Raw genomic sequence first — 21,937 nt, 5'->3', positions numbered from 1 at the left:
AGTCGACGCAGCCCAACATCCTGTGCCCAAAAGAGGATGCCCAGAGAATATACTGTGGGATAAAGGATCATTGTTTAAAGGCCTTCAAGGCTTTCCAGTACAAAAGAGTTGTGGAATACTGGTTTTCCTTCCCAACTGCTATTAATCTAACTTGTCATGCTTGCTACTGCATGCCAAGATAGGAAGCATCAAAATCCAGACTCATCTACAAGGGAAGAATTAGGAAATTTACTAAGAAAAAGGAGCACTTGTACAAGATGTAAGTTTCCAACTATGCACTCAGCAGCAAGCAGATTCTTTTAAAGCAAATCTTCTGAACAGAGACTACTAGCATATGTCCAGAATAATGTTTGTAGAAGAGACGAGAAGCAGCCACGTCAATAAAGATTTATGTTTTATATGTTATAAAAAAAAAAAATCTTGTGCAAATCGACATGATTCAGGGAAGAAAAACTATTGTTAAAGGATGAATGGTCCTTCTTGGTCATGACAGCTAGTTTCAATAATTTTCTATTTTGAATTTAGCAAACGATTAGAACTGACTGGGCAAAATGAAAATGCTTTCCTCTCTAAGTAAATTAAAGTAAGTTTTGGAAACTTCAATCCCTCCTTCCATGCAATATTCTGACAGAATATGTCAAGAAATTGTGCCTAGTGATGGGTCTCATTACTGCAAATCCAATTTGTACATTTTACGGTCTGGACCTGTTAGAATATGTCTGAAATACTTGTTTTTAGTGTGAGGTGGTCTTGGCAGTTTCAGTTTCAATCGGTATTCTTTGTGAGCAAACTGTTACCCTGCCAGGGATATTTGTAAACAATTATCCTCAGAGGTCCTTGGTATAATAATGCAATGGATCTTTCAGTTCTGGACTCTTTTGAGCCCTCTTAGCTCAGAGCTGCTTTGGTTCTTCTCTGACTTTCGCCAGTCCTCACCATTTACTTTTTGAGCAGCGCAGATCACTGGCCCTCTTCCTCCTTTACAACTCCATTAAGCTTCAATTTTCCACCTCCCAGCATCGCAAAACCAATAGGTAAATCAGTTGTTGCCTCCAGTCACCAGCTTGGTAGCCCGCTAAGGTCAGAAGGCAGCTTCTGTCCTGTTTACTGTTCTTTCCAGTGCCAGTAGCTTTTGCCAGAGGTATTTTGTCTGTTAACAGGCCTATGTGCTTCCCCTCATCTTACTCTAGCCCATCTGGAAAGCACGTGCACTATCATCAGCCCTATCTCCTGCTAAGGGTCGTGGTTAACCAGAATAGTTCCCATGCCTGGAACCAACCCTCATCCTAAAGTGACTGGGAGAGCAAAGAGCTCCTGGAATTCAGATTTCCCTCACAAGGGCCAGTCGCTTTTGACTTACATAACTTTGAGAACAAAACTATTCTAAGAAAATAGCTGAATTCAACAGGCCCCCAAACACTCTTTAAAAAACAGCAGGTAAAGGTGTAACTTCTTCCTTACCTCCCCAGCCTCTGCTGTGCTAGCAACTGGACAAACTGGCTTGCATTTCCAAAGGCCACAGCCTCACCTTTCTAGGTTGGATCATCACTAGAACCCTGCAGAAAAACAAAAACAAAAACCTGTCTTCTCTACGGTTTTCTTTATTCCCTGGTCTCCATGAATTCTCTTGGGATGCAACGTATTTCTGCCACTTTTACACACGACATACAGCAGGCTCTATGAAATTTGCACTCTTAAAACGGAGCTCCCTAGAGAGCTGAAGGCTGCTTCAGCTTTTCCCAGTCAATACAATGATACGGCATTCTTAGGTTGTTGCCTTTTTGCCCTCTCAAAAAGAGTTTTTACCAGACCCTTGTTTAACAATTGGCCGGTTATGGCAAGCAGATTTATCCCCTTTCTTCACATGCTGCCCTCCATTCACTCGTCTTCAAAAATACGTAATAAAATGGATCATAAATGGAATAACTGAAGATAAATCTTCACATTGTTTGCTTCTGGTCAGTGCCAAGAACAGGTACAGTTAATGGCACGCCAGTTGTGAAACAGCAGTTGCTGTAGATGAAAACATTTGTCCCATGGAATTTGATAGGCATTTGTTTTATCACAATGCCTAGAGACCATAGGTTGCAGGAACAGAGCTAGGAGCATTCTCTGTCCCTCTGCCCTTATCTAAATCATTCAATAGCCCCGTGGTACCCTTCTTTTAAATAGAGGAGTTGTTTCAAAGGAGGGCCATGTGCCTGAATATGCACGTTGGAGCTCAAAAAGGAAAAACCATCAAATGGAAACAGCAGGCCAAAAAGGTGGTAAAATTTTCAGTGTACGTACAGCACATAGGTCAAGATCCAGATTCTTGTAGATTTTAATTGGAAAAATAGTCACATGTACAAGCTTTTCTGAAAGTCGTCTTCGGATGACAGAAATGGCTAAGTCATTTTCCTTACTCCATCTCTCGTCCGTAGTCTGCCAAATGCTGTTACCAAGCAGTATGAGACGATAGGATTCCTCAGAGCAACCCAACTAATTTTAGTGACAGTATAAAGAAAACAGACACAAAAGACACTGAACTGGAAAGCCAGTGGAGACAGAAGCGGTATGGAAACATCATCACATAAAGAAAAAAAAAAAGTGCAAGAAATGTAGTAAAGGAGGTTTGTTTTGGTTATGATGAAATGAGATTGTATCTAAACATTTTGTGGATTTGGAATGCAAAAAGTATGTAAGCAAGATTTTGCCAAGGTTTTTTTATTCTTACTTTCTAGTGAACTCTTTGTATTAACTGATTAAAATAAATCATGCTGTATCTTCTGTTCTGAGCTGCTTCAAGCTTTATGAAAGCACAGCACGAAAGGCTATTATATAGTGTTTTCTTCTGAATTCTCCAGCAGTCCTAAAATAGTTAGGGATATTACTCCAACCTATAGGATACTTTCTTACACTACCTAAAATATATCCTCACTATCAGAGTTCAAGGACTGGCCCCTATTCCTCTAATGAGCTTTTGCTCATTTTTGAAGCTCCAAACAAATCCAATAACTCAATTAAATATGGGATGAGTTCCCACAGTTGAGAGAAGGAACTAGTACAACTTTTGAAACAAGTCAGACAGATATTTTCTCTCAAAATACGAGATGGGGAAAACTGCCAACCCAAAGGAAATGACACCCCAGATGGAGGGCCAAGTTTTTTATGTCAAGTTATTCTTTATTGTCATTTTTTTTTTTCTGCATGGGGTTACTTGCAATACTCTTTCATTACTGCAGAGTTATATATAGTGAGTCATTGTTACTTAGGTTTCTAGCTAGGACAGCAAACCCATCCATCTGTGTGAGCTAACCAATTATTAACAACTGGACAAAATGCCAAGCAAGAAACACCACACCTTGGTTAAAGAAAATGATTACTTTGGGAAGCAACAATTTCTATGTTCTTCTGGAAGAAAATGAAGTTGTTTTTCCAAAACTGCAAACCTTGTTTCTCTTAATTATTTTCAGCAGAGCAGAAGAGGGAGCTAGTTTTGCTGCTCTGTACAGTTTAGTGGGCCAGTAAGTTCACTCACCCATTGCTATTCCTTGACATGAAGCCGTCTGTGTAGAATTGTAGGACTTGGCAGCCTGAAGCTGTCTCTGCTACACCCTCATCCTCAGCAAGAACTCATCAAACTTAACTTCCTTGTGACCCTAAAAGCTATGTCAAGTTGCACACTGGAACAAGTGCTGGTGTGATCACTTTACAGAACAAAAACGCGGTTTAAAATTGTACTAATAAACCCCCTGCCATGCCTCAAGCGATAGAGAAATGAGGTATGAAATACAAATAATGCAAAAGCTTTGGAACAGCAAAGGTCAGAAGTTCCAGGTATATGTGGAAAATGTGCACACAAATACCACAGCAGTGAGGAGAACTGACCAACCGGAGTGACGCTGCCGTCTTAAGTGAAGGCTGATTTATAGTTTAGCTTCTAAAAGACGAAGGAGATTAAATGCCAGTTTATTGTCATACAAAAATAAATTACTTTCTGAAGCTGCTCTAAAATCCTATTGCTATGATTTAGCCTTACCAGTCTTGGGATCTTTAACTAAAAACATCAATTAAAACCTATAAACTTTAAACTCGAAAGCCTGTTTAGTCTTCCTTTAAGGAGTCAAATAACAAACATAAAGGAAGAACACTCTAGCAGATGAAACAACAAATAATAACTCACGTCCTCAAAGACGTTTCTGCAACATGCCTTTTAAAACCAGTCAAGGAACAATTCGAGCTATGAAAACTGCAGCAGATGTTACGCAGGGAAAGAACAGCATCCAGCCGAGGCTAGGTAAAGCGATACATTACCTAGCTGCAGAGAGAGAAGCTGAATCTACCAGTTGTTTGCAAAGCACGCAAGGAGAGGGAGATTCATTTCTGTGCCTCGAGAACAGAATCCACTGTAGACAGTTGATGCAAAAGAGGTCCCTGAACTAAAACATCAAATAAAGGAGCTCTTTCCTCTCTGTTCTCTCAGCTCAATGCTGAGGATATACAGAGGCTTGCAGTTCACTTCAGCACGCCGCTACCCAAGAAAAAAACAGCCTATGCAGCAAAACAAACAGTCAGATTTTTTCTAATGGAACTTCATATTTTAGGCTATGTTCAGTGCTCCCCAGTGTCCCAGATAGACAGCTATCTCTCTTTATGTCCTAATTATTTCTAAACTTAGGTCTGAATCCTCTTACTCATCTGAATGGAAGATAGATGCCTAAACACCTTTTTTAGAATCTAGGTCTGGCTTGTGAGACTTCATCCTTCAGTTTTTGTGAACAATTTGCAAACTTCAGCTTCATCAACTTTTTTTTTTTTTTTTTATCCCCTATATTATCCATTTCCCCAGCTTCATGAAAGGATCTCATAAAATTATCTCCAGCTACCATACCCATGAATAAATCACCATCCGGTAACCCAGGATAACTTCACCTTGCCATCTTTGATTCAGAAAATGTACGCCTCAATATAAAAGGTGTTTGCACATCTCTAACTGCTGTACTCCCCCTCCGCATGCTTCGATGATGAGATGAATCACAGGAGTGGACAGGATCTGGGGTTATGTTCTTGGTCATATGTCTAGTGCTGTGGGTGTTTTTTTAGCCTCAGTTTCACAGCTTGTAAAGTAGGCACTGTAGGGTAGTGAGGTGAGTGCGAAAAAAGTCTGGAATAGCAGTTTGTGTTCATTCTAATAAAAGGTGCTATGCATGTCAGAGATATTTCAGTTTTATTAAAATAAGTAAACGTTCCCTCCTTACTCTGTCGCATCAAAAGCATCGCATTGACTTCTAACTTCTATAGGGTCAGGTAATGAAACATAACTTCTACAAGGAGGCCCTGTGCATTTGTGAGGTAGAAACAGCAAGGACTGGGCAGGTGAGAGAGGCACTGCTGACTTGCCCCATAAACGTATGTGAAGATATCAAGCTCCTCTTAAAAAACGTGAGAGTATAGAGGCAGCCTGGAAGCATTACACAAAAAGAATAAATCCTCCAGCAGTGTTTTTTTTTTTTTTTTTTTTTTTTTTTTTTTTTTTTGTAATTTTACCGTTGCCTTTCACAAATAGAAATGAAAGTGTCATTTTGCTGTATAGCAAAGAACTGTCTTTCCCCGCAGAAAATGATTGATTTAGCAGGGAAAAGAATAAACTGACTACAGTACGAAAGTGCATACACAGAACAAGAAAAGAAATACATGCTATTTTAATGAGAATGTATTTATAATAAAGCTGGTTAAAAGTATTAAGAACCTGTTAAATCTAGTAGGTAATTCCAAATGCTCCTTTTACATCTCTATAGCTAAAACTTATCCTTAGATACTGAAACTCTACGCTATAAAGGCTGTGTGTCTGTACAGCCTAACTCACGCAAACACTTCCTCCTCTTATATTTATGTTTTTTTTACAGTTAGATTGTTGAAATAGACGCTGGGGACGTTTCAAGCATAGGACCAGAGTCGAACCTTTGTGGCTAGATACAGCGCACTGTGGCCAGGGTTAGGGGTTTTGGTTAGGGTTTGTAGAGAGAGAAATGCCCAAATTATGGTCTTGCTTTGATCCTCACAAACTTTGTGGGTCTGGATGAGAGGTTTAAGCTCTCTACCACAGCATCCTTATTGGGGAAATAGCTTTTGTCTTGACTGCGCAACACATATGGACTGCTGAGAAATGCAGTGGAATAATGCAGATTTTTGCTGGTCCCACTGATTATGCAGTCAACGTACTAATTAGGACAGACAATCCCACACAAGCCTAAAACTATGGCATTTTATAAAATATTTCGTTTAAATCCAGAAGTTAAACTGACTTTAAATTTGATGTATGGGGGTGGAATGAAAGATGTCAAAATTGAAATGTCTGAGGTACAGACTCAAAACTGAGAAAAAGAGAGGAACAAAGGGGGAGAAAGGACAGAACAGCATTACGTGCACTAAAATATCTGTATTTATTTCTGGAACAACAAAAAAAAATAAAACACCTATTGTTATGACATGTATATTTTTCTTCAGAAGAGATACCCCTCTCACTGAGATGTAGGACAAACTAATGTAATGAAGCAATATTTCCTACATACATCATCGTGTCTCCTTTTTTTAGACTACAGGACACTGAGAAACTAACGGTATGATGCATCCATTATCTAAATAAAAGTTGCCAAGTTTTCTTTTTTTCTACTTATTCATATTGCTATTTTTCCTTTTCATTTCCTATCTAATTCTTGTTCCTTCTCTTTTCCCTTTATTCTAGTTTTCTTCAGTTGACTTTACATATTTTTTCTTTATTCTACTTCACGTGCTTTTCTTTTAAAGGATAAAAACATTTACATGTGTGGATCCTTTTTTTTTTAATCTCATCTTTCCTGTATCTTTTCAGTTCTTTTTCTAGTCCCTCCTTCATTTCTGGACTCTTTCCTACTCCACATTCCTCATATCACTATAGAATTGTGTTCTGTACTTGGTGACCTTACCCTCCTTCCCTGCAGCTACCACATTTTCTTTGAAACTACCAGCAAGCTTCTAACATTTCTTCTCCTAAGGCTCATGCTTCTGCCTTCGTTTATATAACGTGTGCTGTTTCCCATACCCAAACTCAAAACTCCGTTCCACTTTCACTTCCTCCATTTTTTACGCCAGCCTCTTTTCCCTCCTCTTCCCTCTTCCTTCCCTGGGGAAGGGATGCAGGCCCTTAAGACCCAAGCCTTCCTGTGCCACCTCTGGTATTTTTCCGTCCAACCAAATTCTAGAATTTATACGGCAGCACAAATTAAATCACTACCTCTTTCAGATACTCATCTTTCTCCTACCAGAGAATAGCACTTGTAGCACTCCATATCTCTCCTCCAGTTGCAATGACAATCCTCCTATTGTTAATTCTCCCACTTTATACAGAGTGGTATCATTATTGTACTCGAAATTCCACTGACGTCTTTCCATCTGTCAAGCTAACAAAAATTTACCTGTCCTGTCACCAGTTTTCTTCCAGTTGCTACAGGTTCCAGTTCAACCACTGCTACCACCAGCAGCCATTTTCTCAGCAGCTGTGAGTATCCCAGTAGTTCCTACTACCAGCAACTAACTGCCAACATATCCCGCTGAACCCAGGCACAAGAGGAGATGTTTCAGCAGCCAGTGCCTGGCTCCCTTCTTCCAGCAGTTGGAGTTTGTTACAGACGTCTTTCCAACAGCTGCCCTCTGTCATTAACTCTGCCAGATGCCAGTTCAACCTACATTGCCATGGACGCTGCCATCAGTCACATTACTGTGATCCCTCCATCATAAACCCCACAAATTTTCATCACTGCTCTTAGTCACACATCTCTTTTTTAGCTATTAGATAGGTAGATTAGATTTTAGATATTAGATCTATCAGTGGTGACCATCCCAAATGCCAGTGGTTGCATTCCAACTGTCATGGGAGTCTTCTTAGCTCTGGCAACATAGTTTTCCTCTGACTGTACCCTTCGTCTAGGCTCCAGTGGTCACTGGTGGTCCAAAATGCTGTTCTGTGAAAGCTGTGTCTGCTGCTATCATCAGGTACCAACCACTGTGAGGTTTCTTTCTGGTACCAGAATGAACTGCAATCAGCTTCTTGATATGAAGCTTAATCTTCCCTCTTTATATGAGGGATGCTCGGGGATGCTCGGGATCGCATACTTGTCATGAATTTAAACAGTGAAACATGTTCTTTTGGCCTCCTTTTCAGTGCTTAAGGGATGAAGAACTGTATTGTTTAGCAGAATAAATAAAACTAACAGGGCATTTAAAATGTCAGGTGTCATCTTCCGTCCTGCTGCTCACTTGTTATCTTTGACTGTTGTCAGAAGATACTGAGGTAATTCATTATAATAAGAGCATCTTCCAGAGACGGGTCGATTTATGGCCATGATGATAACTAAAATTCCATACGTTTACATATTTCTCCTTACCTGTGAATAGTTTATGCCACTTTCATGTATCATTCTTTTTTCACGATGTTTTAATTAGGCTCTCTGCAGGATCCACACTGCTGGATGGTCCCTTCCCCTACTGCTATTGCGAAAAAAAAGTGAAAGGGTAAAAGTTTGAGAATATAAGCCAGAAGAGGAAGCACTGCTGCTCTGCCTTGGGTTACGTTATCTTTACTAATATCATTTTCCCCACTCAGAACAATTATTTGTTTGCCTGTGAATTGAGCATTTGGTAATTCCTTCTCACCCTGCCTTTTCTCCATTTGAGCTTTTCCACATGCTTAAATGAGACACTCCTCATATAGGGACGCTAGATGAGTTGTTTTTTTTTCCATCAGGGAAGTTTTTAAGCAGCAATTTGCCCACTGAGGAGCACCATTTACCTCAATAAAAAAGGATCTTTCCTGCTCTGCATAGGTTGTACCCAAGGCCGAGCTAAGGACAGGTACGCTGAATTTGTATTAAAAAAAAAAAATACTTTGCCCGATTCGGATGTCACGGAACCATTTATTTGATATTTTAGCAACTGTCTCCAAGATAAAAAACAATGAAGATTTAACAAGAGAAAGCCTGTGGCCGTAAGGGAGAGCGAGGCAGGCGTCGTTCCCCTTCAGGCTGGGGGGGGGGGGGGGCAGCTCTTGGGGCCCCACAACCACCACAAAAACCACACCGGGGGCATCCAGAGAGCGGATCCCAGGCACGGCCCACGGGTCCCGGTACCGGGAGGCCGGAGCCGCCGCCTTCCCCTGCTGGAAGATGCAACCGGGGGCTGGAGGCGAGCCGCCTGCCGCCCAGACAATGGCTCCCGCTGCATTGTCTCCAGCTGCCGCCTTTGACTCCGCTCCCTTCGCGTCACACGAATTAGCGACCCGCTCCCTGAGGGCGGCCGCCCTGCCCCGTCCCTCCCGACCCCCCCCCCCCCCATCAGCGCCTCACGGAGGCTTCACCTCCCGCCACCCCGGGCCGCCAGATGCCGCCGCTTGGCCCCGGCTGCCCCGCAGATGGCCGCGGAGCTCCCCGGGGGAGACGGCGGGCACGGCCCCGTCCTCCAGCTGCGGCCCGGCTCCGGGAACAAAGGCCCCGGGTACAGCTCCGCCGGCCGCACGGAACCGGAGGATGAGGGCGAGGGGCTGGGGAGGCGGCCATCAGCTCCCGGGCTGCTGTCAAGAGAGATCTGAGGGCTGAGGGGGGGGAGCGGCTCCCGTCAGGGCGCTGAGGCGATGGCAGCCCCCGGGGGGGCTCTGTGAGAAGGGCGTGAGTTGTGTGAGGAACCCCCGCGTTTTGGGACAACCCCTTGTGTTTTGGGAGAAACCCTGTGTTTTGGGAGAACCTTGAGGTGTGTGACACCCCCACGCTGTGTGACAGAGCCCCGCTTTATGTCTCCAACCAACCCCCCCCGCGGGCGGGCGGCGCAGCGCGGTCCTGTCACGCCTCCCCCCCCCCCCCCTTTCCCCTCACAGCGCGCGGGAAGGGCGGGAAGCGCGCGAGCCCTCGCCCCTCCCCGCCCCGCCCCGCCCCGCCCGCAGCGCACGTGGCAACCTCGCCTGGGCCCGTCACGTGACGCGAGCCGCGGGCTTCCCCCCCCCCCCTCCCTCCTCCCTTCCCTCCTCCTCCTCCTCCTCCCCCCCCTTCCTATCCCTCCGCGTCTGACCCCGTCTCCCGTCTGGTCAATAGCGGCGCGCAGACGGCGCATGCGCGGCGCGGGCCGCAGCACGCCCCCGCGCTGCCTCCCCCCCAGCGCGTCTCCCTCCGCCCTATATAAGGCGGGCGCGGCGGGGCTCCCGGCTCCGCAGTGTGCGTGGGCGGGCGGCGGCGGCGGTGGCACCCCCCCTGCGCGCGGCCTCCGCCCCTCACAGCGGCCCGGCCCCGGCCCCGGTCCTGGCCCCGGCCCCGGCCCGGCGGCGCCATGAGCTCGGGGACCCCTTACATCGGCAGCAAGATCAGCCTGATCTCCAAGGCGCAGATCCGCTATGAGGGCATCCTCTACACCATCGACACCGAGAACTCCACCGTGGCGCTGGCCAAGGGTGAGGCGCGGGGGGGTGGTGGGGTGGGGGGGGGGGGTGTCGTGAGGAGATTTTGGGAAGCGGGGGGGGGGAGGGGAGGGAGGCAGGGCCTAGGCCGGCGCCGTGAGGGGATGGGGGGAGCGCCTCGGGCCCGGCTGGGCCTGAACAATGAGCCTGGGCCTCGCCGCTGAGGTGCGGCCGGGGGCTGCCTGAGGAAGGGGGGGGGCGGCTCCGGGTGAGTCAGCAGCAGCCGGAGCTGCCTCAGCCCCGGGGGCTCCCCCCCCAGCTTGGGGGCTCCTGAGGGGCTGGGGGGGGGGGGGGTTACCCCCCTGCCCGGGGGTGGCAGAGCTCTGAGGGGTTGGTTCTGTCCCCTCGCGTTGATACCTAAAAAATTATGTGGTGGTGTTAGGGCTGGGTTTGCCCCTCTGGGCTCCAGCTGTGTGCCAGGCAGCGCTGGGGTTGGGTAGGGATGAAGGCCGCTGCTGGGGGGAGCAGCACGGCTGTCGGCGGGTCTTTGTTCCTCCCGTGATCAATAATTGGGCTCTGCTCACGGGAAGGGGTTGGGAGCGGGCTCGCAGGGCGCTGTGGGGTGTCTGCACGTGGGGCTGGTTCGCCCTACCCAGCAGGCTGCTCCCCAAGGCATTGCTCTTGGTCCCGTGTAGAAATAGTGATCTGTCTCCTGCTGTGTGGTGTAATCTGCATTTGATTGTCACCTGTGCTGGGAGCCTCCTGTATTTACTCTCAGGAAAGCCTGTCCTATCTTGTTTAGTCTCTCAAACAAGGTCTTAATTCTGTATTGCTTTTACGGTCCAGCTCGGCTAGTCCAGCTAATGCGTGTCAGCTTTTTGTGTCCCTGAGTTATGTTCTTCTCTGTTCTGGAAGTTCAAACCTTCATCACTGCCTTCAACAACCCATCAGGATAGTCCAGAAACCAAACATTTTTTTGTCTCACGTGACTATCTGCTGGAACAAGCCGCTGGCTTGCCTGCTTCTTAGCTCCACCTGAGGCAGCCTAGGCCAGTCTGGGTTCAGCATTCTGGTGTTTGGGTGGTGTTGAGCACGAGCACCTGAAACCTGCTGGTATTTAATCTGGAGTTAAGGATGTGAGTTTTCATGAATTCACTATTGTTTTAGGGCTGTTTGTCTAAATGTATAAACTGCTATTAATTGAATTAAGTGAGATACCTCAGAAAGGATGCGGTTCCTTTTCTGTATGTGCAGAATGGCCTTCACCTTCCTGCAGCAGAAAGCAGGGATGGTTTCTCATGTAGCTCTGGCTTTCATATAGCACTTGCTACTGCAGAGCCGAAGTGGTATGTTTCAAAGGCATATGTGATGAAATGTTTTATGGTGTGAGAAAGCACGTGCTCTTTATAATATATCTGCCAGATCTTGTGTTTATCGGGCTCTCAGCGTTCAGTTTTGAAGAACTGGAATGTCTGAGTATTTATGATACATGGAAAAATTCTCATTTTTCCACTTGCTGCTTTAGACTTTACGGTGCAAAGCCTGCTTTTTGTTGCAGCTCAGAGACTTTTTAAAATTTGGAGACTTCATATCAAAATTAGCGTCAGAATTATGAGCACAGCAACGGTGCTGAAGTCAGTGACAGCAACGCCAACACTGTTTGGGTGGGTTTGGTTGAAAGCATGTGGTCTGGAGGGTTAAAAAAGCACTGCCACCAAATACTGATGGGCAATTGATGTCTAGATAGCAGGTAAATTATTGTTAATCCCCAAATTCCAATGTTTATGGTTCAGACAACTTTAATACAGACTGCATGTATTGTGCTGTGCTTTTATCCTGATTTTTATCATCCCAAATAGTACAAAGAACAACCAAGGTTGAAAGAAACCTCAGGAAGGAATCTGGTTCAGCTTCTTACTCAAAGCAGAGCTCACTTCAATTGATTTGAACGTTGTTCCTGTTAAATCTCAACATGTGCAACAACTTAAATGCTGGATAAGAAGATTCCATGTGCTTAATTAAGTGCTGAAAGAAAGTTGTCCATCTCATTAGATGTTAAACTTAAATTACAAGCAGTGGTCAGAACACAGTAGATAATGAGCCTCCTGCTGGCAGTGAGCCCCAGTAACTTCACTTTCTGCACAAGTCTGAAGAAACTACAGGTTTTGAGCAAGAAACACCCGTGTGAGCTCTTTCTAGGCATCCAGTCCCTCTTGTTCTGTGTGCTTCCTGACCCGCCAGTGGTCTAGCTTTGAGTCCTGCATGTGAATACAAACTGTGTCGTGGAGCACTAGCTGCAGCACAGTGTGGGATTGATTTCCTGTTCATCTGTAAACAATAGTCACTGTAACTCTTCATGGGAGACAGCCCTCCAGTCCTCCCAGAAACCCGAAGCTGTGCTTTGGGCTGTGCCAAAAATCATTAAACACTTCAGATACAGGGGTGGGTGTGCTCAACTCCTAGAGGCCTCTCAAATGCCATCACTGCTGTTTTGTCTACAACAAGGACATCGTTTTCCACCCTTTCAGTTGCGAACCTTGAGCCCAGCCAACTGAGAGGCTGCCTGCACAGCTTCAGGCTCTGCAGGTCCCGAATTTATCCATGTGGCAAGTGACGGGCTGAGAGAAGGCATTGTGCTTTCCCAGCTAGCTGTGGGATTCTGCGGTAGCTCCTGGGTAGCTTTAACATCCATTGCCCTGAGCTGGATGCTGTAATAATCTAATCTTGACCAGGGATATCAGCATGGTTCATGTCTAAAAGGCTGTAAGTATTGCTTTCAGTTTATAATCTGCTTCTAGTTGACTAGGTTACAGTTGTAATACGATCAAACAGCAGCTGGAGATCTAAAATAACTTGGAGGCTTTTCTACCCTAGTAACTAATGGAAGATGGCATTCAGAGGAAGCAACTGACTGTGCTTGCACCACTTAGGTATAAGCTGAGGTGCTAAAACAGCAAGATGGGGACAAGTTTGCCATTGACCTGAGCTTAATGCTCTGTGTGAGCTCACGTGTGTTGGGCATATGTGGGACTCGAAGACTGCGTGCAGTATGAACCCTGGCTTGGTGGGGGAATTTGCCTGGATGCAGCTTTCTGAGGATATCTGACAGGCAGTCCTGCCTCCAACCATCACCACTTGTTAATAAGTTAGTGCTGCTGCAGGATAGCAGGGATGCTCAGCAGGAGGATTGAGCTGGTCCAGCTCTTGCAGCCCTCTTTCTGGGGGAGCTGTCCCCTATCGTCTACGTGACGGGGCTGTTGGTGCTTATCTGTCCAGCTGGGAAGTCGGAGTGGTGGCTGGCTGCCACACCACCACGGGCTGTGATATGGCAGGTGCTTGGGAAAGGTCTGGTTAGGATGGAATTTGTGAAGGTATTGCAGGACTGCTGCTGGGTCCTGGCTGAAAGGCTGGGTAGTTATGTGGTAACCTGCTTGAACTGAGTGATGCAACTCCAGCCTGGAATTCTTCCAGTGCCAGAGTGCGTATATCAGGTGAAGTTGTGCTGGTGCTTATCCAAATCGACCAAGCTCCATGAAGATGGAAAACAAACCTCTCGAAGTTGTGGCAAAAAAATCTGCTCTGCAAATGTGCTCATTCTGTAGCTAATTCCAGACTTTCATACTCCAGTGTCTAAAGTGACTGCTGCCTGTTTTCCTTCCTTAACTAAGTAGTAAGTCTGAGTCTGACCTCTTCCTGTTTAATAGATTGAGTTAATTTACGCTCCTCCCTGGCAGCCACACACTCAATTACTGCCTTTTTTTCCACTCTAATGTGTGACATCATTCTGTCTAGTACCTGCTCAAGTCTTCTGGTGCCTGAAACGGAGCAAAGCCTCAGTAGGTGCTAAGGTCTTGGTTTCATATTTAGCTTTTTAAGGGATAAATCTATTAGCATGGAGTGAATTTCAACAGTAACCTCTTGTTATCAATAAATACCTGTATGAACTTATCTGTAAAAATCTGTCTGTGTAACAAATAACTGAAACCAAAGGTACAAATTTGAGCCCTAAAGTCTAAGAATTTTTTCCCTGCTGCCAGAGGCCTCTCTGCAGTGGCAGTTGTCTCAAGCTGTGTGTGTATATGGGGTGGGGAGGGAAGGTGACTATGGCAGTACAGCACTGTGGGGAAATCCTCGGGTTTTTGGTAGGCTTCTTTGCAACTGGTCTATGGTCTTCACCTTCACAGTTAGTTGTAAACAAATATGTTTATGCAGGCTGCTGAGAAAGTTGGCATTTGAGAGTTGTGTGGGATAAGGGGAGCCAAAGCATTACGAGAGCACTCTAATTGTGTAAGTTTTAACTTGTGCAGTGTTGTAAAGATAATACTGGACTAATGGTAATCTTTCTAATGCTAAAGTGCGGTCCTTTGGTACTGAAGACCGGCCCACAGACAGACCTGCTCCTCCAAGAGAAGAAATCTATGAATACATTATTTTCCGAGGAAGCGACATCAAAGACATCACGGTCTGTGAACCTCCAAAAGCTCAACATACCCTGCCACAAGATCCTGCCATTGTTCAAGTAAGTTAGCCCGAAGTGGAGCTAGGCAGCTATGGTAAAACGCTGGCAATGAAAGACTGGATTTTGATATAAAGTGATAGAAGTGAAAGCCAGTCAATGTCTCCTGAATCTTCAGAATCCAGAATCTTCAGATTTTGGGAAGCATTCTGAATTTCATTTTAATGTTTAGATTAGTAGGATTAAAGACTTCTGTCAAGAAAACTTGAGAGAGTTTACTAGCTGAGGATGTGGGCAAACTAACGCTTCTCAGTGTTTTCTTAAGCATTAATAACGCTGTACTGAAGTAAAGAATCACTACCAAAGCAAGTTGACTTCTGGACACTGTAAATGGAAATGTACTTTGTCTTGTTACAGTCTTCACTGGGCTCTGCCTCCACATCCTCCTTTCAGCCACATGTGCCTTACAGCCCGTTTAGAGGTATGCCACCTTACAGCCAGCTTGCTGCCAACTCTTTACTTAGCCAGCAGTACGCAGCTTCATTAGGTTTAGGTAAGTAAAGTTTTTTACTTGCTAGAATAAAGGTACGGTCCTTGTACGCAGCTACCATGACAGCAAATAACAGTAACTAATGCTGAATTCCTTGCCGAGTGTCAGGCTGCAGCAAGCAGTGAATAAGTTAACACCTTTGTGCAGCACTCTTACTGCAAGGAGGCCCATCTTTCATTGACACATGCATACACGAAAGAGACTAAAGAGTTAAAGTTTTTTTCTGAAAGTAATGTGAATCCCTAACATTGAGGCCAGTTTATTTCTAGTCTAACATACCTTACACACACAGCACACGTGAAAAGAACTTGTGTTCCCAGAGAGGACTAAATAAGCTGCTCTAATGCTGTTCTAGAGATTCTTGTATCTCTTTTCCAAGTCCTTCAGATGTTTCACTACCTTGTATCTTATCCATATATCTTTTTGCTTTCTCTTCTTCCCTCTATCTCTTTAGAGAAATTGGTAAGCCCTCCAGCATCAGCAGCTGCTTCCAGCCCTAGTTCTTCTCCGTCTCCACAACCTGTTTCAGAGCCTGACATGTCTTCAGAGCCCCATCAGCTCTCTTCCAAGGGTAACAGCAGTTTGAGGACTCCAAATATTTGGAAGAACTGCATGGCACTTGCAAACAATCTGTTCTTGTTAACCCCCTCCTAGAACGATAGTACTTACATGGGTAATGCTAGTCAAACGAGTTTGTTCTTGGCTGTTGTTGCTTTTCCTTACATGAAGTATTACTTCCTCCTGTTCCAGAAGTATCAATTAGAGGAAACAGGAGAAAGGAAAGTAAAGGACTGTGGATCGTCCTGTGTAAGTATCAGGAGAGGGCTGAGGCTTAGGGATGTTGTGCTACATCCTGCCCAGGAGCATGCATCAGCTTAGGGACTGGGTGAGGAATTAGTTGGTCTTTCCTAGAAAGACAAGCACACTGCTTAAATTGTGGGTGGCCTTGCTGTTAAAAAAATAAATAACCTAGTAGAAAACTTAGGGGAATTGTTGTAATTGAGGAAACTTCAGGATATATTTTGTGCATGATGGGGCAGTGTCCCTTGTCAAGACTCCCAATTAGCAAAGCATGACTAACAGTAAGCAATTTCTGAGTTGTGATAAGCTGAGGTAACAGTTCTGGGTGCCTGCTTCTATGCTTAAACAAATTTTAAAGGAGTTTGAGTAGGGATAACTAGACTGACCATCCTCAGAGCAGAGTGTCGAGGTGCAGCCTGCATTTAAACATGGTAATTAGTTTCATCTGTTTTTAACTTAAGCATGTATGCTTGTGTTGGCATGAAACTGTTTCTACTTACTTTCTGGTTTTGGCCATCCATCTGTATGTACCTTCCCAATATTCTGGCTACGCTTTGAAACTTTCTCATGTTAAACTTGCACAGCAGCTTTGTCCTGTTGAATAATCCTTAGGCTGTGTCTGTCTTCCTTGCAAGTTTTCCAGGTGTACATAACTGGGAACCTGCATGATGTTACCTACTGGGTATATCTCATGTGGACTTGGGTGACCCAGAAGTGTCAGTGGCTTGGTTTGTGTGTACTCTTCAGCTTTTTCACTTTTCTTGCTCGTAAAGTGTATTCAGTTAAAGTTTGCTTCCAAGTGGTTCCTATGCATAACTACATAAAGCTGTAGTGCTCCAAAACTTCTACTTAAACCTAGAATGCAGTTTTTCTTCTGAGTACTGAAGACTGTCACTTTCTAATATAATTGGTGTAAGGTATACCAAACCATGAAAAGTATTTACATGTTTTGTAGTGTGAATAAATAAGCCTGGATGGAAGAGCAACAGAAGTCTTGGTAACACTTTGGCCTTGACCAAGAAGGAATTTAAAAGGGTAACTTTGAGATCCTGGTCTGGTTTCAGGTTTTCTTTATTGGAAAGCTAACAATAAGCAATGACAGTACTTCAAGTAGTTAAAGGGCTTCTAAAATGGCTTACAGAATGGGATATTTTTGAGGTTGTTGAACTTTTGCAGCAAACTTTTTTTTTTTTTTTTTTTTTTAGACAAAGTGGGGAAGTTTTCTTGAGTGATTTCAAAGTGGCAGGGTGTTTTTTTTGTTTTTTTTTGCTTCAGATATAAAGTATCATGTAAAGTACAATCCTGCATAACCAAAGATAGCAAAACTTGATTTCTAGGTGTATAAACTCTGAGACTGACCTGGTTTGTTTATCTGAAGTGTGTCTCTGAACTTGGTTTAAGAAATGTGTAGTTTTTTTTCTGATTTAAGGCTCTGGATTTGAGAGCCAAGGCTTGTTACAGCAGCAGTGCCTTACCTAGTGTATATGCCACTTAAGCATAGCATGCAATGATAAACACAAGGTTTTGAGTAATTCTTGACAAAATGGCTTCTCCGTAGGAGTGGGTAGGATTTGAATAACATCGGCACGCTGTCTGAGAGGCACTTAATCATTGGAATTTTTTCCAGGTGCTGGCTTTCCGCCTGTTCACCCAGTCCGCAAAAGCCCCATGGTAGAGCAGGCTGTTCAGACTGGCCCAGTCGACAACATGAATTCACAAAAGCCGCCCCCAGTGAAAGTAACTCCGGGGGTTCAGCGCAACGGACGGCAGGTTCCGCAGAGCAACACTAAGACAAACGGTGCGTATGTTCCGCTCGAGCCTTGAAGTGCCATTTTTAGGCATCCTTCAAAGGTGCCTAGCAAGACTCAACTCTTCCAGTTCTGCTCTTGTGCTCCTTCATTGAGTTGCTTTCTTGTTCAGTAGATACAGTTCAGGCACCACCTGTGCAACCCCAAGGGCAGGTGAATGATGAAAACAGAAGACCTCAAAGGAGAAGATCGGGTAGGTTAATCTGACACCAAAGATGTGCTTTAGCATATAAAAGCAAATGTTAATTTCAACAAAGGATTATTGGACAGAATGCTAAGGGCAAAGTAAGGCTTGATAAGTCTTTGGCCATCTAGAGGTGCTTCCCTAACAAAATAGCTTCTGGAGCCATAGAAGTTCAGAACCTTCCAGGAACAAAATTCTGGTGTCTTCTGGAAACCGGAGGTACATCACAAAAAACTGATGCTGTGACTTTAACTGGGAAGGGCAGCCTGTTTAAAAATTTCATACTTTTAAGTAGAAAGATCTCTGGGAGTTCTTGGTTCTGTAGAACATAGTTCTTATAATGACTGCAGTTTAAGCACAGGTCAAAAGAAAGTGAAGTTAACTTCAAGGAGACATCCCTGCCCAAGCAACATGAGAAAAGGCAGGAAACAGAAGTTGAGATGCTGGGTCTTCAAATTTGATTGACTGAAGGCAGTGCTTTAGAAGGGGAATTATATATATATATATATTTTTTTTCATAAAGGAGCTGATAGCTTCTGCTTTACAACTAAGAAATTATAAAGTACAAGCCCCTTTTGTGGGTAGATGAGTCTTGGGTATTGTCCCATTGTAACAGGTTTACAGACCATAGGTAACATGCTCGCAAATCAGCAAGCAGACTTGATAGCCTGTCCCTTCCCTTAGCTTTACCTGGTGTAGTACTTCTTTTGTTTTCTGTCCTCATGCTGAAGGGAAAGTTGGACATGCTCTGTCTTAGTGGTAAGAGTGACGTTCAGGAATGCTTTTCAGAAAGGTAAAATATCGCTGTAATATGTTTTCTACAGCCAAGTTCAGAAGTTACTTTCAAAGAGGTGTGGCCTAACCACAGGACTGGAAGCCAGAAACTCCCGAGTTCTAATCCTGGTTTCCTCTGGTCTTGAGCAAGTCATTTAACCTCCCTGCACGTTACCAAGTGTTTAAACTCTCCTGCTTTCAGGAAACAGGAGAACCAGAAATCGTTCTAGAGGACAAAACAGACCAACTACTGTGAAGGAAAATACAATAAAGTTTGAAGGTGACTTTGACTTTGAAAGTGCAAATGCACAATTCAACAGAGAGGAACTTGATAAAGAATTCAAGAAGAAACTAAACTTTAAAGGTTTGTGGCTTCATTAAATATGAATTGCTGAGCTAGTAGTAAACACTGCATAGAAAAACTCATGCTGAGAAATCGCGTGATTACATGTGGCAGCATCTCAAATCTTGTATGAGGGAGCAAGAGAACAGATGGCTCTTCGGTGTGCCTCAAGGAGGTGTAATGCGTTTTATTATCTTCAGATGACAAAGCAGAGACGGGGGAAGAGAAAGGGGACCCTGGAGTGGCAACCCAAAACAACGATGGTAATGCAGAGGAGGACCTTCTGGGACCCAACTGCTATTATGATAAATCCAAGTCTTTCTTTGACAACATCTCCTCAGAACTGAAATCCAGGTAAGTATGTCTAATAAAACTTGAATTATAACTAAAATTGCGTAAAAAGCTAAACATGTAGCATGGTGTAACATGCAACTCTTAAGTCTTAAAATGCAAGAAGAAAAAACAGGAAAATCAACAAAATCTTCAGAAGGGAGTATGGCCACACAAGTCTGAATGGTGTCTTGTTCAGTTCTAGACGTACCACATGGGCTGAAGAAAGGAAACTCAATACTGAGACGTTTGGAGTGTCTGGCCGGTTCCTTCGTGGCCGCAGCTTTCGTGGTGGATTTCGAGGTGGAAGGGGTACTGGAGCAGCAAGACGGAACCAAACTACTCACAGAGCTGGTACTGGCAGAGTGTAACTGCAGAGGCAAGTTTTTTAGCAGGAACAAATACTGTCCCTGAGCGAGGCTTGTCTCTTGTTCTTTACCTGAACTGTCTTTGCAACCTCACCTTGCTCTCCGGTCTCTGATGTATCAAGAATCATCCCTTACTGTGTCTGATCTGCCTTTATAAGTCATGTAAGGGAAATACCAGTGGTTTTAATTTTTCTGGGGTTAACCTTCTGCCTGTTCCAGAAAGTGAGAGCTGTTTGTTTCAGTGAGACTTTCCAGCCAAGCATGTCAGTTGATAAATATAAACTTCTGTTGCTTTTTCTTAGGCTTGATATCCAGGGGATCTTCCCTAATTCTGCCTTTTTCCTGCATAGGTTCGAACTTCTCTCCTGGGAGGATGAAACTGTACATAGAAAGAAAACAACCAACTGCTGCACTAATGTGGGAAAATGGTTCATATTGTTTACTGTCTCAGCTCAAGTGACAGAACTTCATGTACTACTGCTTATATTCTGGACTTTTTTTGGACCAGCAACTGTCAGCTGGAGTATTCTTTGGAAGAGGGAATGTGTTCAGGGGTACCTTCTTCAGGGTGTCTTTTCTTTATTGTTTTTTTTTTTTTTCTTTTTAAGTGCAGACTAACTTACATGGTTCTTCTTTCTGGGTCTCTCAAAGGCTGCTATAGTCTAAGCTCAAAGTCAGACTCCTTTTCTGAACCCTGAAGAAGATAAATCATGGTATTTTAACATGGAACCAAAGCTCACTTGAAATAAACCAGCTAACTTGTTTGTTCTGAGTAACCAAATGAATTCTTTGGTGCTGCTGGTCTTACTGTTCTTGGCAGCATGTGTGAAGTAGCACTTGGCATCTGAAAAAAAAAGTGGATTCCTGGTGCTGGGGAGTTATGTATATTGTCACTTGGGAATACTGGATTGTTGATCATGTAGTAGTGTAAACGACTGTACAACTGTTTGCCAGCTGGTACTGATGTGGAGGTACAGCAGGTTCGTGCAGAACTCTCCCTCAAGTTAAGGGTGCTGGGCACTCCTCAGAGGCTTTGAGCCTCTCGGCAGGGCAGGGCAGGGCGGGAGGGCAGCGCGTTGTGTCCTCAGCAGGCTGGAGCAGTGGGGATGCTGCTGCTGTGTGCACCCAGTGGGGAGTCCGTGGCAGCAGCTGGCTGCCGGGGGGGCTGGAGCTCTGGCTCCTCGCCTCAATTTGTACCTTGCTCATCCAGTACTGAACGCAAACAGTTCTCTGTACACTAGTAGACTGTGGTGGAACACTATGGAATGTTTTCATTAAACTAGGAATGGGGAGTCCATATAATGAAGCTTAACAGACGGGCATGTTTAAGTTGTTTCCTCTATACCCCCATACTGTAAATAGTTTAGTTGTTTTTCTTTTTGTTTTTAAAAATCTGTATGTGGGGAGAGGGGCTGGGAGGGAAGGGGTTACATTTGTTTGCATGAATAAGTGGGTTAAATTGCTATAGGCATGTGTCCCTTTTTTGGTTGGTAGGGAATTTTGTTGAAAAAGCACCTTGATGACTGAACCCCTTACATAGCTAGAATTTTTTTAGTTATGCATTGACTTAGGTTACTGTAAAAGCTTGGATTTATTTTTGTAGGACTTTCTTGCTAAGAGTTAGAACATAGCAGTGGGGCTGCTCTTTGGAGTAATGTAAATTGTAATTATAATAAACATGTAAATGTTTAATGTTTTCCTCCTACTTTGTTCTGTCCGTAGCTTGCTAGCATCAGCCTGTACAACTTGTCAGATGTCCAGGGCTCAAACTGGTCGGAGGAAACTGATGGGAAGGGTCGTGCAGTGTTTAGAAAGGGTGCTTAAAACCTCTGGTACAGCTACTGAATGCTGCTCTTACTGGTATCCTGTGTTCTGTCCCCTGTGGGAGGTCTGGGTGGTGAGAATTTGCCTGAAGGAAGGGTGC

General features: G+C 44.4%; 1 protein-coding gene across 8 annotated transcripts; it reads left to right on the top strand.

Moving 5' to 3' along the window:
* The first annotated feature begins 10,155 nt into the window (after positions 1-10,155).
* On the top strand, positions 10,156-21,705 carry LSM14B (LSM family member 14B). 8 transcript variants are annotated; one of them, XM_084538248.1, is made up of 10 exons: positions 10,162-10,453; positions 14,755-14,918; positions 15,273-15,408; positions 15,860-15,976; positions 17,834-18,004; positions 18,130-18,207; positions 19,175-19,336; positions 19,516-19,669; positions 19,845-20,024; positions 20,364-21,705. In XM_084538248.1, the coding sequence occupies exons 1-9, from the start codon at positions 10,333-10,335 to the stop codon at positions 20,014-20,016; spliced, it is 1,275 nt and encodes a 424-aa protein (XP_084394374.1). In that variant the 5' UTR covers positions 10,162-10,332; the 3' UTR covers positions 20,017-20,024; positions 20,364-21,705. The 8 variants fall into 8 exon arrangements, with proteins under 8 accessions (XP_084394379.1, XP_084394378.1, XP_084394380.1 ...); XM_084538247.1 differs by having other exon boundaries at positions 18,127-18,207; XM_084538253.1 differs by lacking the exon at positions 19,175-19,336 and having other exon boundaries at positions 10,156-10,453.
* Positions 21,706-21,937: the final 232 nt, after the last annotated feature.

This window comes from Aythya ferina (genome assembly GCF_964211825.1).
Source record: "Aythya ferina genome assembly, chromosome: 16".
Lineage (NCBI taxonomy): Eukaryota > Metazoa > Chordata > Aves > Anseriformes > Anatidae > Aythya > Aythya ferina.
The sequence above is the reverse complement of the archived record's forward strand: the minus strand, read 5'-3'. Positions and strand labels throughout refer to the sequence as shown.

What these genes read in the sequence shown, in the direction of transcription:
- LSM14B (XM_084538247.1), top strand. Translation starts at nt 10,333, where the DNA reads ATGAGCTCGGGGACCCCTTACATCGGCAGCAAGATCAGCCTGATCTCC. An exon ending in CACCGTGGCGCTGGCCAAGG is followed by an intron (nt 10,454 to 14,754) that starts GTGAGGCGCGGG and finishes CTAATGCTAAAG; the next exon opens with TGCGGTCCTTTGGTACTGAA. An exon ending in AAGATCCTGCCATTGTTCAA is followed by an intron (nt 14,919 to 15,272) that starts GTAAGTTAGCCC and finishes GTCTTGTTACAG; the next exon opens with TCTTCACTGGGCTCTGCCTC.